Source organism: Episyrphus balteatus, chromosome 2 (genome assembly GCF_945859705.1).
Source record: "Episyrphus balteatus chromosome 2, idEpiBalt1.1, whole genome shotgun sequence".
NCBI classification, from domain to species: domain Eukaryota; kingdom Metazoa; phylum Arthropoda; class Insecta; order Diptera; family Syrphidae; genus Episyrphus; species Episyrphus balteatus.
In genome coordinates this window covers 94889217-94908868 of record NC_079135.1, presented here as the reverse complement: position 1 = coordinate 94908868, position 19652 = coordinate 94889217, and the positions used below count along the sequence as shown (strand labels likewise).

The 19652-nt window shown below is 27.2% G+C and overlaps 1 protein-coding gene across 1 annotated transcript in view; it reads left to right on the top strand.

Annotated features, from left to right (window-relative positions):
- Positions 1 to 278: 278 nt before the first annotated feature.
- LOC129909934 (mucin-5AC) overlaps positions 279 to 19652 on the top strand; it is a 43088-nt gene continuing 23714 nt past the window's right edge. Inside the window, exon 1 of the mRNA XM_055987106.1 lies at positions 279 to 873. Coding sequence (XP_055843081.1) covers positions 760 to 873 — 114 coding nt within the window. The 5' untranslated portion in view covers positions 279 to 759. The remainder of the gene's footprint in view (positions 874 to 19652) is intronic.

Below are 19652 nucleotides of genomic sequence, written 5' to 3'. Positions count from 1 at the left end.
GAAAATGGTAGAAAGCAAAAAAAAGAAAACAAAAACAAATTCTGATGTTTACTCTATGTCCTTCCAAACAGCTGATGACACAAACTTCAAATTCAAAACACAAACAACTTTAATACGCATGTCCTTGCGGCGAATTCAGGCAGAAAATACTAAAGAAAATAAGTCAGCGAAAAATTTTGTTAAAAAAAAAAAATAACCCTAAGCTTTTATATCCTGTATGTTTTATATCAAAAAGCTCAAACCCCACTGAGGTTAAAAGGACAACAAATCAACGCGATTGCCTTCAGATGCTTTTTGGCTGCTAACGCTATCGGTTCTTCAAATAATTTTCTGTGTTTCTTCTCAAAAAATTCGAGTTCTGAGAAAAAAATTTAAAAATAAAATATACAGTTTAGAGTAACGGGGTTCTCTATATTGTGTTCTTATATATGTATTGTATTATCCTTGTTAACTTATTTAAAGTGTGACCCCTTTGGGAATTTTGCCAATTAGTTATAGTGGTTGTTCTGTGAACCAAACATAAAAAAAATAAATTAATAAATAAAAATTATATCCTAAATAATCAGGATATATGGTCAACTAAATTGAAAGACCAAGCTAAAGGAAGAAAAAATATTTATTGTACTGCAGAAAAAACTGCTCCTTGTGTGTGTTCATTTTTATTCTACTTTTTTTTTTCAAGTCCCAAGTGTATATGTGCGTGTGTCTTACTGTGCCAAAATAAGAAGAAAAAAATAAAAAAAAAATAATTCATTGACGATGTCTCGAGTAAGGATGAGAACATCAACGACAAACATGAAAAAGTCCTGGGAATACTGGACGGTTCTTCTCTTGGGATTATTTTATATTGCAACCAAATGCGATGCTCGTGCGGTGAGTCCTCTTTTTTGTTCCATCTTCATTTTTTCAGATGGAATTTTATGTTGTTGTTTTTATTTTTTTTTTTACAAAAAGGTCCTTTTTTTGCTTTTTCCAAGGGAGTCATGCTGACATGTACCTGCTTTACTCCCAAGAGTGTAAAGGATGTAAAAAAAAAAAAACAAAAAATTCTAGGCACAGGAAAAAAAAGGTTATGATATTTTCTTCTTGGGATTACTGCTGTCAGGAAACATTTTTCCCACTAATGGTTCCGAAGTAGAATGTGTGTAAGGGGGAGTAAGGGGGTGATTGTTCTGGTTATATTATTCGTGCGGAAAAGTACCTATCAAAAAATATCGCGTGACTATTATATTTTTTCCAAGGAAACCTTCTTCTGACGGACAACTTAGGTTTCCTGTAAATTGAGAAGGCAAGCTTTGATGATAACATAGGTTTTATTGGCTTAATTTAACTGACAAGAAAAAAAGCCACCTGAAAAATAAAATAGAAGAAGAAACCTTAAACGGTTTTTGATACAATACTTTATTGGCTACTCCTATTTTCTTTTTTACTTTCACCTTGACCTTATAAAAAAGATGACGATGTAAAGTGGTGTAGTTTTGTCAGCTAAGGGACATTTTTTTTTTTTGTACTTATTTTTTTTTTTTAATATCAACATTAAAGTCCTTGAAATTTTCTTTGGAATTATTTGAATGAATTATGAGTAACTCCTTTAGAATGGAAAAAATGGAAAATTACTTCAAAGTTCGCGGATAAACAAGAAAGAAAAAAGCTTTTCAAACGAAACTTCTTTAAAAATTATTTTGAAATGACCAACGAAATCAGAACAAATGATATGCGTTGCTTAGGTTGTGTAGACGTAGACTTGAATATAACAAAATTTAGGGAATGTAAACAAAATTTATTAAATGTTTGCGGTTATAATAATTTTAAATTACTCGTATCTCCGAATTTTGAATATGAAATTATTTTAAATTTTGTACAATTATAATTTATTTAATTACCTATCTACAGTACAAATTTCATTCATCTATCTATTAAAACAAAAAAGTTATAACAAGTTGAAGTCGTGTCGCGTTTTCGTTTCATCTTGTTTCAAATCACTACGATACTAAAGAAGTTTTCACTTCAAAAATAACATTTTGTAAACAAAGGAGAACGTTTCTAATTATTTTTCCACCACTGTATGTCTATGAAAAAATTGGAGATATGGCGCTATACCGTATACCTATATCGCAGGAAATGGTTAGTTTGACATAATTAGCAAGTTTTTATTTTCCCTGAAGATCTGTTATAAACAACGTAAAACTCGTGTAAATTTAATAGAAGTAATTTGCTAATATAGCATCTGCAAACTAACCCGGTTAAAATTAGACGAGTCGACTCGGTTATTCAAAATTGTTTAATCTTACCCACTTTCGCGGTTAAATATTTACTAAAATCTCAAATTTTAGCTGTGTTTTATTGGTAACTCAGTACATAGCTCAGTAAAATTTTGCATGTTAAACAGCAACAAATTACTGCTAAGGATAAACAAAATTTTTTTAGTCTTTGGTTTACAAAACAAAATTGTTTCTAAACTAATACATTTTTTACTTTTCAACAGTAAATGATTATTAATAATAAATTAAAGTAATCGTTTGTTGTTGTTTACAGCACAAAATTTTTACTCAGGAAAATACTGAGTACCAATAAAACACGGCTTTTAAATGAGTTTCCCGATCAATATATACAAGTCAGATGGCTAAAATACAATTCTAAAAAGTTAATTTTAAACAATTTAATTTTACGGAGGCGATTATGTTGACTACGTTATTTAAAATACATTTTTTTTTTACCCACCGAAAAAAAGCTTTTGGTTAAACATTATTTTTCTGCGTGCAAAAGTACCCAAAAAGAATTGGAGTCTAAATCTTAAAATAAAAATTCCGATATAGCAAACATGAAATCTAGAAAATCTTTAAAAAATTTACAAGAATACGAACACAGAATACAGACCCCAATTTTAGAAAATTAGAAATCTCGAAAACCATATACCTACATAATTATTGAAACCCTATAATACACTGGTTATAACTATTTCTTTTGTTTTTTTTTTTTTCTTATTAGTATGAGTTTTTAACCACTGATTAGTTAAATGAAACAAGTAGGTAATAGCAATCTATTTAAATTGCTTGGAACAAAGGAAAAAAAAAAACAGATTTCTTAAAAGTTATGAATGAATTTTTAAAGTTGTGTTTATTTTCAGTTTTTACTGAAAAAATTGATATGTAATTCAATGTAAAGGAGCTCTTTTCAAAATCATTTAATTTTTCTAAAGAGCTGTCTTAAGAATTACACCCCTACTGGCCATCAGTAAACCAAAAAATCACATTGAATTCTTTACAGTAGGTTTTGAGATTCATTTTTTGTATTCAAAACATTGCATGACCCGTACGTACTTGTTCTTATGTTGAAAGTTGCTTGGCGTTTCACTAGAATTCATTGGTCCGTTTAAAAGAAAAGTTGATTATTCAAAAAGAGTTTTTTTTTAACTCAAAAATATTTAAAAACAATTTTTTCTTGATTTTAACCATTAGAGATACTAAAACAAAAAAGTGACATCAAGAAAATGGTTCTATGGCAAGTTGCCATTTGTACCAACCTTTTTTGCATTAAATGTTTTTTTTTACTTGCGATACCTATAGGTACTATAGGTACGGTGACCATCCGTCCCGGTTTACCCGGGACTGTCCCGTATTTCTACAGCTTGTCCCGGGTTTTTATTTAAGAAACCCGGGACGTATAAGTGTCCCGTATTTTGTAATTTGTCCCGTATTTGGACATTCTCTGATTTTTGTATTCAATATTTTAAATACTTTGTACGGAAAACAAGAAAACAGTGGCTGTAAATTAAAATTTTTCTAATTTTTTCGGATAAAGCATTAAGCCTGCTGAAACAAAACGGAGTCTCCAAAGTCAAAATATCAAAAAAATGAATGGTTAGATTAATGAAAAAAGTTAATGAGACCTTTTTTGTGGAACAATCTATTTCCTACAAGAATATGTCTTGCGCGTTTGATGATTATAATTTTTCAAAATTTAGAACAAAAAACGAATTTTTAAAGATTTTCTTGATTTTTGGACCTCAAATATCTATTAAACGGTTAGATAAACGAAAAATGTGTTTAAGGCCTTTTTTGTAGAGCGTTCAATTTCCTACAAGAATATGTGAAGACATTTGCTAAAAAGTCGATTTAAAAAAAAATTATTTTTTTTTAGTAGAAGCTTGATGTAAAAATGGAAAATTCCGAAGCGGAGGACCTTCCCATTAATATTAAGAGCACATATTAAGTTTCAAAACTTTTAAGGACATGTTAAAAGTTGATCATACAATTTCAAAATCATGTAAAATAAAATTAAAATGTTAAAAAACAGCTCTCCCGATTTTAATTAAAAAATTTTTTTTTGATGTTATTCAGACATTATTATAAAACCATTTTCTTGATTTCTGATTTCGTAAACGACTTAAATGATTTCAACAAAAACGCTCCCATTAAATCGTTTAGGAAATCTTGATATCAAAATAAGGAAAAATTATGAAAACTCATTTAAAAAAATTTAATTTTTAAATCAATATTTTCAAATCGATCCAAAGAATTTTTTATCCGTCCCGGGTTTCGCTTCCAGAAATATGGTCACCGTAACTATAGGGCAAGTTTAGGATTCGTAAAAAAAATCGAACTCGAGATAACAATTTTACATGACATTACGATGATGGAGAATGCCAAAAAAGTGGGTCCGGCAACTCTGTCTGTCTGTCTGTATATATGTACCTCGAGCTACAGCCTAAACGAGTGAAGTGATTTTCTTCAAACTTGGTAGTTAGCAGTTTTTGATGATTCCCTAGAGTGGAAATTGAAATTTTTTTTTATGACCAAAACTAACGATACCTGCCATATAACGGAAATAGAAAAGTTAATTCTTTTCAAAAACGGCTCTAACGATTTTGATTAAAATTTTCATGTGTAGTATTACACATAAGAGCCAACTTTTGAAATAAAAAAAATATTGTTTGTACCGTTATTAACGGTACCTGTCTTAGAACGGTTTTTTTGGTTTCTGAATATCTCGTACAAAATTAATCCGATTTCAGCGAAAATTTGTATGCAAAGGCTTTTAGATAAAAAAAGTGCATTTTGGGATTTTTAAAAAATATTTCAAAATTTTTTTTTTTTAAATCAATTTTTTGAAAACGGGTTGGTGAAAAATTTTGAAATTTCGTTTTTATGTGTAAATTAATTATTTCTTTAAAATGGCATACCAAATTTTTTTTTTTTTAATGTTAGAAATTTTTTATATATAAAAAATTATTTTTTTAAAAAACGGCTCTAACGATTTTGGAAAATTTTTCTATTAAAATACCTTTTTATGCAAGTAATAAAATGGCATACCTGGTTTTTTGTAAAACATATGTAATTTAAAACGGTGTTTTTTAAATAAAAAGCTTTAACATTAGAGTTACTTTTAGCATAAGAGCAAGTACCTGCGACCCCAGTAGTGCATTTTATTTTATATAAAATTATGAAAAATAAACTTTTGGTTCTGAAAAAATATTAAATTTCACTTTTGAAAAATCAAATTTTAAAAAAGTTTTGAAATTTTGGTTTGAGGTGTTAATTAACTACTACAAAATGGAATAACTTAATTTTTTTTTTTACTGTTTACAAAAAATATTCTGTTAAGAAACGGCTCTAACGATTTTGAAAATATTTTTTCTAAAATGTTACCTAATAAGAGAAATTAAATTGCATACTTCGTTGGAAATCAATTCTATTTAAGACCTTGTTTTTTCCTTTTAAAAAAATAATTTTTTGCTCTTTTTTTTATATTTTTTAATTTTTTTTTATATAAGAAGATCTAAAAATTTTAGCAACTTTAACGCTAAGAGCAAGTTCGTGCCACCCAGTCGTGCATTTTACTTTATTTGACAATTGAGTTTTGTTGTATTTTTAATGTTACTTTTTAATTTTTATTTACCAATTTTTATAAAAAAATTTTCAACTCTTATTAGACCAATTCAAGAAATTTTTGAAAATTTTATTAATATTACTGGAAAAAATCGGTTCTTTTTGAAGTTAAGGTTTTTTTTGCGGCGTTGGGTATGAAAATTTACTTTTTAGAAAAGAAATGTCAAATTTTAATCATTATTTTTGAATTTAAGGTTAAAAGTTTGTAGAACTTTAAATTATCTACAACATTTTCATAAAAATTTGCTTTTGCCAGAAATAAAAAAAAAAAAAACAATTTTTTTTTTCAATGCCTGACCTACTTTAAAGTCACGCATTATTTGGAAAACAATGTCAACGTTATGTTTTCGTATTTAGCATTCAGAGAGCTGAATATTCCCATCACACATGCACAGTTTTAAATATAATAAGTTGCATGCAAATAGCTTCCATAGAACAACAAAAAAGACATATGTGATTTGTGCCAATAATGGTCAGTGGTTCGAAACAGTTTCCAAGTCCCCAAATTCCCAGTACTAAAGACATCTAATGGGTAATGATGCATGGATGATTTTGTAGATGAAACGGACCCTATTAGTTCAGCATTTAGTTACATAAGAAGTTTGATAAATCGATTCTAATCTATCAAGTGTAGGTATATAGAATTTTTACTTCGAAAAGCTAATTAAGGTCAGAGTAAAGTCAATCAGTTTCAGTATAGACAAAAACTGAATTTAGGGATGTTTCTAAATACAAAGGATTTATATGTTACATTTGACTAGGAGAGAGAGTGATGTGGTTGTTACGCTTCAACTGGTACAAATTTACTAATTTATTGTTATGAGAATCTTCATGAAAATAAGTTCCGTTTTAAAACTACAAATAGTCTTGATAGCATTTAATGAAACCAATTGAATTATAAATTCCAAAATAGCTTTCATTCACCTTTATCAAGAACCATACATATGCCAATCTTATTTGAGTGTTCTCAATTAAAATCATGAGTTTGACTTGACAGTAAGAATGCTCTCCCTCACCCAAGTGTTTTCAATTGTAAATAAGTCAAATATCAGTTTTCGACATGGGTATGATTGTGGTTTTGACTAAAAAACATCTTCCGATTCATGATTAAAATATAAATAATGTCTTCTTGAGTAAAATAAATAGTTTATCTTAAAGAAAACAAGAAGAGAATATTGTTAAATTAATCAAAATAAGATATTCTTTCAATATCATGTCCTTTCCACTTAGTTTCCATTATTTTGATTCTAGAACAAAGGAATTGTTTCCGCCCTTTTAAATTGTATTTTACCCTTTTTCAAGTGGTTTATAAATAAAATTAAAAAAAAAAAAACACACAATAGCACACGAATCCTGCAAATATCCTTCGAGATCCTTTAAAATTTTGTTGGTACCAAATTTTCGTCAACACTATTTTTTTTAATATTTCTTGAAGAAAATTGATGAAAAAAAAGGATCAAAAACATATAAAATTGGATCATTCATGAGTATATCCTTTATAAGAATTAATCCCATTTACCTTTTTGAAATAAGGAAACACAAATAACTACAAAAAAAAAAAAAATTGGCATGGATTGAGTTAATATTCCTAAATGCCTTGTGTGAGAGAAATTGACCCTTTTGCTGTTGACAATGTTGATAAAAGAGGGTAAAGGTTTTTTTTCTCTCGAAATAAATAATAAAAGAAGAAAATAACCACAACACGGAACAAAAAAATAAACACAAAATACACACACGTGAGTGTGTATAAGAGTAAAAAGGACAATGTTGGCAACTCGAATCACTTTTGGCAAGAATTTTAACAGAAATGTTGTTTACGGGAAAATGGTATTCGTATTTTTTTTTCTGCATTTCATTTGTTTGTTAAGAGAGCAGCTTACAATTCTATGGAAAAAATGTAGGTAGGTATTTTGAATTTTTAAGAATTTTTCTTTTAACCCACTTCTGATGATTGTAGTTATTCTAGGAACTGATTTTCCAGGGACTAAGTAAAATATATTTAATGAAAGCTCTACTGCGCCGTTTTTAATAAATGTTTCTAGGAAGGCTTACTTTTAGGGAGAAAGCAGAGGCAATTATTTAAAAATTGACATTTAAACAGAAAAAATCCTTGAATTTGAAATCAATAAAACCCACACTTATTCTTTAAATAACAACAGATTTAAATAAAAATGAAGAATGACCATGAAATTTACTTGGAGTTAAATTTTCGATATGAATTTGAAATTTGTCACGAATTAACACCACTGTGATATATGCATTTTGTACTTTCAAATAATGGAATATCATTGTTTCTTGGTTTTCGCTTGTCATTGATTTGATATACCTACTATGTTTGCTTGTCAAAAACTAATCCTTTACTGACACTGATATGGTTAACAACGTTAATGTACATTTATGTCAGAAATGTCAATTTGCTGACATAGAATACTTAGCAGAGAGCGTGACATTTCAATGGAGTTATTGACAATGCTATCCATGTTCTTGATATCCTTAATATTTAACTCTGCCAATTTTTGAACCACAACACAAGCCTTTTACATTAAGAAGTCAAGGGAATATTCTTTGATTTGCGGTGACAAAAATTAATTGAACTTAAGACATCAATTACTTATACTTTCGTTATCCCTTTATTTTTATACAGGAAAAAAAACCGTAAATTTAAAATACGTATACGCCACAGTGGACGAATACATCTATTTTTTTCGAAACTGAGTTTCAACGATATGAAAAAAAAAAGGTTTCGCCTTTTGACGGATTTAAAATAAAGTTTTTAACTCAATATTGGTTAAGTTAGAGCAAAGTTGTTTCCGCAATATGAATACACATTTCGCTGGCTTAGAATTATAGGGTTTTATGTCAACTCACCTTAGTTTAGAGAAAGTCAATCTAAAATTTTTGTAAGGCTGGTTTTTGGATAAAATATTTACATATTAGTAAAGTGATAGAATCATGAAAAAATCATTAATTTAGCCACAAAAGAGGATCCTATAAGTATTTGTTAGAAATGACATAAAAACTTTGTATGAAAAAGCTCGTAAGAAATTATGAAAAATATTGAATTTTAAAAATATGTAGAACCTTATAGTTCTTAAGAGATTTTAAATTAATGGATTTTATATAGAAAAAAAGTGACTTTCATCGCTATATGGAATTTGTTTTTATTTCACTTCCCAACCTCGACTATTAAAATCAAGTTTTTATGTTAAAAATAACTTTGAAAAAAATTACGGAAGTAAAAAAAATATAAAACCTTTATTTATTAATTCAAAACACCATTTTAAGTGGTTTTGATCAGAAAACGAAGTTATGCATTTGATTTCTCGTCCAAAAAGGATTTTTTAGAAAAAAATAATTATTTTTATATGAAAAACAAAACCGACTTCTATGAACCGAAACTGAGATTTATGATTATTTCGGTTAAAAATTTTAAAATCGTTCGACGCATTTTTTTAAATAATGTTTTGTACATAAAAACAAGTTGGTATGCCATTTTTTATATATTTATCAACTCTTTAAATGAAATTTGAAAACAAATTCGATTTAAGAAAATTGATTTACAACAAAAAAAAATTTGAAACATTGTTTAAAAATTAATTGAAATTTTATAAACTTTTAATAATAGCTGTGTTTTATTTTCTTCGAGATCTAGATCAGATCATTTTATTTATTTGCGAAACAATAAAAAAAAAACAAAATTCTGCTTTTGTTGTAAAGCTATAATAAAAACCATAATCTGAACTTAATCAGTAGGAAAATAAAACACAGTTAGGCCCGGTTTGTTCACACTCGATTATTTTTTATCAAGGATTTTTGTTTGGAATAATCCTTGATTAAATAAAATGCACGACTGGGGTCGCACGTACTTGCTCTTATGCTTAAAGTAACTCTAATGTTAAAGCTTTTTATTCAAGAAAATTAGGAAAAATTTGATATTTTCAAGAAATTTCATATTTAGTGTAAAAAAATAAAATCTATTTTTATAATTTATTAAACACCGTTTTAAATAATGTTTTTAAAAAAAAAACCAAGTATGCCATTTTATTACTTGTATAAAAAGGTATTTTTAGAAAAAAATTTTCGAAAATCGTAGGAGCAGTTTTTTTTTTAAATAATTTTTTATATACATATAAAAAATGTCTAACATTTTTCAAAAATATAGTTGGTATGCCATTTTGAAGAAATAACACTGTGCAAGTTTTTTGAAAAATTTTTTTGAGGTAGGTGTGCGATTGTCTGTTTCGCCCTATTTCGGACCCGAGAAATCGATTGGCGTCATTAGTTTTTCGATTTGTCGGTACGACTTCGAACAAAATTTTTTTTGAAAGTTTTTTCAATTATTTTGAGAATTTTCCACTGTTTTTAGTCATTTTTCAACCAAAAACAATTTTTATATTGCTAATAATTCTGCTCAAACGTTATTTGTTACCAGAAGAAAGACATTATAAACAATTTTGAACAATTTATTTGAAAGTTTAGTGATTTTTTTTTGAAAAAAATGAAAAAAATCGAAATTGTTTACATTGTTTATCGTTTTTTCGCTGTTTTTGTTCTCTTTTGCACAAATACATTGCATGTTTTCCATTAAAAACTAATTTAACTGTTAATTTAGTGTTGGTTAAACTTCGACAGTCTATCGATAGCATCGATAACAAAAAAAAAATATCGAGTATATCGATACTTCACAAAACTATCGATAGTTTCAATACTTTCAAATTATTTTACCACAAGGCTACCGATATTATCGATAGTTTTTTCTTAAACTAATCTACCAAACACTATGTTAATTCGTTGTTTACATCCAATGTCAAACGAAAACTTAACTTAATAATGCTTGGTGCCAAAGATTATAGAATACTATATATATACTATATTCTATAATCTTTGTTGGTGCCCATTCAACGTCTCTTATAACTTTTAAATTGAAATATTTTTCATACGTACCAAAAAGTTTTAAAACCACTCGTACAATTTCTCATAAAAAAAAAATAGCTTTGAAATTAATTAAACACAATTTGAACTACAAGTTAAGTTTTCGTTTGACATTGGATGTAAACAACGAATTAACATAGTGTTTGATAGATATCGATAGTTTCCATTATCGATATTTTTAAGAAAAAACTATCGATAATATCGGTAGCCTTGTGGTAAAATAATTTGGAAGTATTAAACTATCGATAGTTTTGTGAAGTATCGATGTTTTTTGTTATCGATGCTATCGATAGACTGTCGAAGTTTAACCAACACTAAATTAACAGTTAAATTAATTTTTAATGGAAAACATGCAATGTATTTGTGCAAAGAGAACAAAAACAGCGAAAAAAACGATAAACAATGTAAAAAATTTCCATTTTCAATTTAAAAAAAAAATCACTAAAATTTCAAATAAATTGTTCAATTGTTTATAATGTCTTTCTACTGGTAGCAAATAACGTTTGAGCAGAAATATAAGCAATATAAATATTGTTTTTGGTTGAAAAATGACTAAAAACAGTGGGAAGCTCTCAAAATAATTGAAAAAACTTTTTAAAAAAATTTTGTTCGAAGTCGTACCGATAAATCGAAAAACTAATGATGCCAGTGGATTTCTATTGTCCGAAATAGGGCGAAACAGTTATTCGCGCGCCTGTCAAGAATTTCGACTTGCACAGTGTAATTAATTTACACATAAAAACTAAATTTCAAAATTTTTCATTAATCCGTTTTCAAAAAATTGATTTTCAAAAAAAAAATTTTGAAATATTTTTTAAAAATCCAAAAATGCGTTTTTTGAAAATTTTCTAAAATTTTAATATTACCTTTACTTAAACACTTTTTTATAAAAATTTTCATTAAAATCGGGTTAATGTTGTATGAGATAATCAGAATCGAAAAAAACCGTTCTATCACAGGTACCGTTGATAACGGTACAAAAAAATATTTTTTTTATTTTAAAGTTGGCTGTTATGTGTAATACTACAAACAAAAATTTTTATCAAAATCGTTAGAGCCGTTTTTGAAAAAATTTACTTTTGCATTTCCGTTATATGGCAGGTACCGTTAGTTTTGGTCATAAAAAACAAATTTCAATTTCCCCTCTAGGGAATCATCAAAAACTGCTAACTAATAAGTTTGAAGAAAATCACTTCACTTGTTTAGGCTGCAGCTCCAGATAGAGACAGACAGACAGAATTGCCGGACCCACTTTTTTGGCATTCGCCATCATCGTAATGTCATGTAAAATTGTTATCTCGAGTTCGATTTTTTTTACGAATCCTAAACTTGCCCTATACCTATAGGTACTAGGTATGCAAGTAAAAATAATCCACTATAATTTCCTTCTTTTTACACACATTCTTTTATTTCCTGTCAAAAATAGACAATTACCAAAAAAATCTTAACATTACCAAATGGCTTACGATTAAAATGACCAAGAAAAAATATCGTCTCGCTCTCGTCTCGCAATATTGTAAATCAGGCATTAGGCTGTACTTTTTTTCGTTTTCTTTGACATCTCTGTTTGTTATTTCTCAATACCTTTTCTTATTGACATAAGTAATTTTTAAGTCTTTATTTTTTTTTTCTTCTGATAACTAAAGCACTTTGTGTAAACAACAAGTCAAATAACGATATTGTCTTGTTCACGTTTTTTGTCTAGGAAAATAAGGTTTTTATTTTGTCAAAGATAAACGGAGATTAGAAACTTTATTCGATTTTTTTTTGTTCACTTTTGAGTCTTTTTTTATTTTTTTCGTGTCCACATTGGAACTCGTTAACCATTATCTATAAAAGGAAATCATTCGGCCTCGGTACCTTCCTTGTTTACATTAAAAATTTACAAGGATATCAAAAGAAAAAAAAAAAAAAAACACAGAAGGCTTTTTTTCTATTTTTTCCAATCTTTATATAAAATTTGTGTATATAAACAAAATCGGATTTGGTCCTCGTGCTACTTAAACAAAGATTTTACCCTCTAGACAATTTATATCCGTTATGTCTGAAATGTCTTCGATTAAAAAAAAAAAAAATAGGAAATACTCAAATGGTTCGAAAAATGCGATACAGGAAGTGGAACGGGATCAAATTCATAGAGTATATAAAAAATGGCAGACAAGAAGATGATGTCAGGGAGAATGAACTCATAAAAAACTTCATAAATATTCTATTACTTATAACACATCGTTAGCATTCCGTCATTATTTTATATGGAAAATGTGTTTGAAGAGACACTGATGCATCCTGAAGTGTCATTTTAAGTGTGTTGTGTGTGTTTGAACTTCCCGGAAGGGAAAAAATCTATTATATTATGCTAATCAAGAAAAAAATTCATATTGTTTGTTTATGGATTTTCACGATAAATGCTCTTTAATGTTGCTCTTATAAAAAATGAAAATTCTGAAACATAATTTTGATCAAACATAATAATCATTTTTAGCAAAAAAACAAAACCGACTTCCATGGATCAAAACTGGGTTTTATGGTTTTTAAAATAGTTCCTATGGCCAAAAATGAACGAAATTGAAATGGGACCACACTGCAGCCACCAGCTTTCCAATACAAAAAGAATTATCAAAATTGGGTCACTCAGTCCAAAGTTATGCGGTAACAAACATAAAAAAAAAAAAAAAAAATACAGACGAATTGAATACCTCCTCCTTTTTGGAAGTCGGTAAAAAAAAAAAAAACTTCAAAAAGGACATCCTTCCAATACAATAGAAAATTATTTAATTAATTCTATTCTTCTTTTATATTTTCAAGTATTTTTCAATTTAAAATCCAATTATAAATTCTCATTATTTTTTTTTTTTTGTCTAAAATTCAAACATCAATAAGGCCACAATTCATATAACTTAAAACCAATTGATCTCTAAACAAAACCTCATTAAATTAATAAACTATCTATCGTTCGGATTAATCCAACCAATGAAACATTTATTTTCCTCTCTATCCTTTCTATTATTTACCAAAAATCTCCTCTCTATTCATATTTATTTATGTATGTAAATAAATAAAATTTAATTTCCATTCATTACATTTGAATATGCTAGCGAACTTTGTTCAGTAGCCGCAACCTCTCTATTTGGTTGAGCGCGGGACCCAAAAGCACTTTTGCCATAGCAAAAATTCCTGTGGCATTGTGGCAGAAAAATTTATTTTTCCATCCTTAAATTTTTTTGGGCGGGGGGCTGGGACCCAAATTGATTTCAAGCTCTATTCAGGATTTATTGATTTATCTACTTTTATATAGATGATGTTGAATATAATATTTTATTTCTCTCTATTTACAAATATACAGTCTGTGTTACTTGATTGATGTCAGTAAGTTTAAAATAGCAGAAGAATCTTTTAATTTTAATTTATCAATACAAAAAATGTTATCAGGTGATTCAAAAACATTATAAATTATAGATTGGTTCTGATTTTTGAAAGAATTGATGGGAGTTATATAGCTGCCGATAAATGAAAATCCTTTAGTGTGGAATGTAAGGCTCTTAAATAATATAAAAATTTCAGTTAAATATCTTATAATTTGATGAAAAAGTAAATTTTATACATTTTTTACATTATTAAAAGTAAAAAGTAAATTTTTTTAATCCAATAATGTGATTTTCGAAAATTGTATTTATTTTAACTTTAATGTAATTAAAACGCTATTCTATAAACATTTTCGTTGAAATCGATTGAATCGCTTAAGAGTAATTCAGAAATGAATTAGAATGTAATTAGAATGCTCAGAGCAATTTTAAAGAAAATAAAAATTTAAATTTTGGTTGAAGTAGTTAAGGTTAGTGATATGAACTATGGAATAAAAACTATCAAACTATCGATAGTCGTAAAATTTTCATTCATTCGATAGTTTTATTCATTAATTCATAAAGTTACTATTTTCATTCGAATAGTTTTTTCATTCGATAGTTTTTTCATTCGAATAGTTTTTTTTTATTAGATAGTTTTCTCATTCGAATAGTTTTTTTATTCGATAGTTTTTTCATTCGAATAGTTTTTTTATTCGATAGTTTATTCGATAGTTTTTATTCTATAGTTTTATTCGATTGTTTTTATTGGAATGAATAAATGAATGAATGAACTATTCGATAGTTCAAATCATTCAGTTACTAACTATCGATAGTTCAAATCATTCGATAGTTCCCATCACTATTAAGATTGTAGTTCCAAAAAGATTCAGATGGAATTGCGGGACCCATTTTTTGTTTTTTTGTTATGTAGAGTTCGATTTTTTTTTTAATAAATCCGAAACTATAGGCATACCTAGTAGGTACCTACATATATATCGGAAGAAAACACAAAGAAATTAATTTGAGCTCTACAAAAACTAAAAAAGTTCAATTCGTCGGAGCGTTAAAAGAAAATTATAAATAATAATTATTAATTATAATTAAACAAAAAATTAAGTGTTACTTTTTAGTTATTATCAACATCATAAACTCTGTTTTTTTCGAAAAAAAAAAATCTCAAGCTAAAATTTTCAACGAAGAAAAAAAAAAATAACAAAAATAATATTATATTAAACAAAATTTTCAATTTTATAGTCTTCGAATTGCAATATGTACAATAATCCTGTTAATAAAAATAAACGCTTTTCAGATTTCTGTATTTCAAAATTTTGTGTAGGAAAATTATGAATCTCAAAGTTTTGGAAATCCAAAATTCTGTTTTCAAAATTTTAAATATAACATAATTCGGTATTTAAATTCTGGATTTAAAAATTATTTTAATTTAAAAGAAAAAAATTTGTGTTTACGAAATCTCTAAAAATTCCAAGAACTCTAAATTTCAAAAACACTAAATCCAAAAAAATCAGAATTCCGAAATACCAGAATGTCAAAAACCTAATATTCCGAAAATTCAAAGTCCATTAAGTCTGAAATCCCGAATACCCTAAATTTCCGCTAATACAGAAAAGCCAAAATTCCGAAAATAAAATAGATAAAGTAAAAAACCTCTTCAACATTTTCTGTTCACTGAAATTAAATGGTCCATCTCCCTATAATGATCATATTTTTCCCTACCATGGTTAAATATAAAAATATTTATTTTATTTTAAATCCAATTTAATTTTTGTTTTCGTTGCATTGTTTTGTTTTATTTACGACATTGTTATTTACGGACTACGATTTGGTTTCATGTAGATACAAAAAAGAATTTTCAGAAAGAAAACTTTTGAAAATATGAAAATTTTCAAATACTTTACAACAATAAAAAATTTGTACTCAATTTAAAAAAAATGTAAGTATATTTTTTTATTTGAAAACAATAATAATTCGTCAAATACCAATTTTTTAAGAGTTAAGTTTTCTCAAAAACGACTGCTATGATTTTAAAACAAGAAAATCCCACTGTTATTTTTTGACAAGGTTTAACGACACCTCCCGAAAAACCTTTTATTTTTTTTTAATAACTGATTTTTACTTGCGATATAGGTACTATAGGGCAAGTTTAGGATTCGTAAAAAAAATCGAACTCGAGATAACAATTTTACATGACATTACGATGATGGAGAATGCCAAAAAAGTGGGTCCGGCAATTCTGTCTGTCTGTCTGTCTGTCTGTCTGTCTGTCTGTCTCTATCTGGAGCTGCAGCCTAAACAAGTGAAGTGATTTTCTTCAAACTTTGTAGTTAGCAGTTTTTGGTGATTCCCTAGAGGTTAAATTGAAATTTTTTTTGTATGACCAAAACTAACGGTACCTGCCATATAACGGAAATACAAAAGTTAATTTTTTTCAAAAACGGCTCTAACGATTTTGATTAAAATTTTTGTTTGTAGTATTACACATAAGAACCAACTTTTAAAATAAAAAAAATATTTTTTGTAGCGTTATTAACGGTACCTGCCATAGAACCGTTTTTTTCGTTTCTGAATATCTCGTACAACATTAACCCGATTTTAATGAAAATTTTTATACAAAAGTGTTTAAGTAAAGGAAATATTAAAATTTTAGAAAATTTTCAAAAAACGCATTTTTGGATTTTTAAAAAATATTTCAAAATTTTTTTTTGAAAATCTATTTTTTGAAAACGGATCAACGAAAAATTTTGAAATTTATTTTATATGTGTAAATCAATTATTTCTTCAAAATGGCATACCAATTTTTTTTTGAAAAATGTTAAAAGATTTGTATATATAAAAAATTATTTTTTTAAAAAACGTAGGAGCCGAAATTTTTTTTTCTAAAAATACCTTTTTATACAAGAAATAAAATGGCATATTTGTTTTTTTTTTTAAGATAATTTAAAACGGAATTTAATAAATTATAAAAAACAGATTTAATTTTGTTTATACTACTTATGAAATTTCTTCAAAATATCAAATTTTAAATTTCTTGAATAAAAAGCTTTAACATTATAGTTACTTTAAGCATAAGAGCAAGTACGTGCGACCCCAGTTGTGCAATTTATTTCTTATGTGAAGCAAAAAAAAATTATCTATTAATTCAGAAAAAAAAAAATACATTTTATGTAAACTGGGCAATGGACATGCTGAAAAAGTGAGTTTTTTAGGATCTTTTTTTAAATTAAAGAAGGGTGGTATCAACAAATTTTTTGAGTATGTTATCAGGCAGGCATTTAAGTGTAATTCCAAACAATTTCATAAAATAAGAATTTGACAAAATGCATTTACAAAATTTGTTTAAAATAAAGTGAAAGATTTTTTTTCAATCTTTTACTTTTATAACTTTTTGAACTCAATTTCAATTTAAAAAAAAAACCTAATCTATTTATACGCAGTGTACAATCCAGATGACATAAGGTTATATTTCTTCTATACCTGGTGCTACTATAGGGCAAGCATGTTCACCAAAATCACGCACACAAAAGCGGTCGAATGAATGAATCAATGAATTGATGATGAGCCTTTATTGTTAATAGAAAATTGGTTCATGTCCCCTTAAACCACAAACATAACACACGCAACGAAATATATTTAGACCACCACACACACACACATTTTTAGCCGCATAAACGGATTTTTGTATCATTTTTACTTGTTTTTTTTTTTTTTTTTTTTTTTTTGTATACTACATACATTATGTGCGATGCTGTGAAAAGGGATGTTTGGTCCTTATGGAGCATCGGATATTGTGGAATATACGATTTTGCAAATTCTGGAAAAAAAAAATAAATAAATAAATAAATATCATCCTGTTGTATTCGAAAAGAATATTGAATTACGCAACACAAAATATATACATATATGTATTTGTACACATACAAATAATTATGTAGGTTTTTTTTTGTGTATGCTTGCTCGAAATATAATGATTTCCAATAATCACACAGAGGATAACAAGAGAGAAAAAAAAAGAAAAAATAAATGCGTGCTTTTTTTGCTTAATGAAGCCCGTTGCTTTCACAATGCAATCTCAGTTGATTGAAGCCATTGTCTGCAAAAATGAATAAAACGTTTTCAAAAGAAAATTGATGACTCAAATCACAAATGATGTGTACTTTGGTGTTTTTTCACAAAAAAAAAAAAAAGAAGAAAAATGAAAAGAGTTTGGTTTGCGGTTTTGTTCAATTAACTGCTGGCATATTCACATATTAAGAGGGTTTAAGAAAAATTCTTTTTCAGGGAAAAATAAGTCTTCGTTTTTGATTTTCAATTATTTGGATAACTATGTAGATTTTTCAATTGTTGTCATTGTCATACAAAGGCTTCAAAAGAAAAAAAAGATACGTATACGCCGTAGTGACCCACTTCGTTAATTGTTCATAGAATAGGATATGTTTGTAGTTTTTGGGTTTTTTTTTTTTAATTTTATCGTGAAGAATCATTACACAAAAGTTGATCGGTAAGAAATGCATAAGCCTTAAAATACTTATTTAACAAGTATTCTAAGAAATATAAATTTATGACATTCATTAATTTCTCGGTCTTGCGTATTTGTTGTTCAAATTACTATAATAACACTGGTCAGCAACGGATATAGAGCAAGAACCAAACCCTACTTTCCAAGAGGTATTTTGTGTGCTGAGTCCGAATCTGAAGTCAAAATTTCACTGGCACGTCACGTTTTTCAAATAATTGAATATTAATAGGTCAAAAACGCGTTTTTTTTTGTACATTTGACATCGAATTACATCACCGTTATAATTTTTTTTTTGTAAAACTAAAAAACGTCCTAAAGGTATTTATATTTTTTCAAAATTATTTTTTTTTCTCAAAGATATTGAAAAAAGAAATTTATGATAGATATCTCAAAATCTTGATTATTTTTTTCAAAGTAATGAATGGTTTTTTGAATCGAATTCCATCTTGCGTCATCTGATTTGGACTTATAAAGAGCAACATATTACGGAAAATATATATTTTTGACTAAACATAAAAAAAAAAAATCAATTGAAAATTAGTTTTTGAAGCTTTATAGCGAAAATAGTGATGAGTATAGCTCAAAAACTAGACGTGATAGAAAAAATCTGTAAACAGTTTTGAATTCAGCACACTAAAGTCAATCAAAATCACCTTATAAAGTTCTTGCTCCCGACTTTTTTTAGTTTTTTGCCGACCAGTGTAATTAGCAAAAATATGTATAGGTAATGTACACATAAGAAAAATTAAAGAAATAGAAAAAAATTATTTGAGAAATACTGGGTCATATTATTATAAGGAAATTTGGTTGACATACGAGAAAAACCGACATCGAAGGTAAATTTTTTGTTCGATGAAAACATTTTTTTTTTTTGTTATTTGACTTTTTAGAGAAAACCAAAAAAATAAAGTGTTATTGCAGTTGTATTGAATATAACGTGTGCAAAGTTAAATA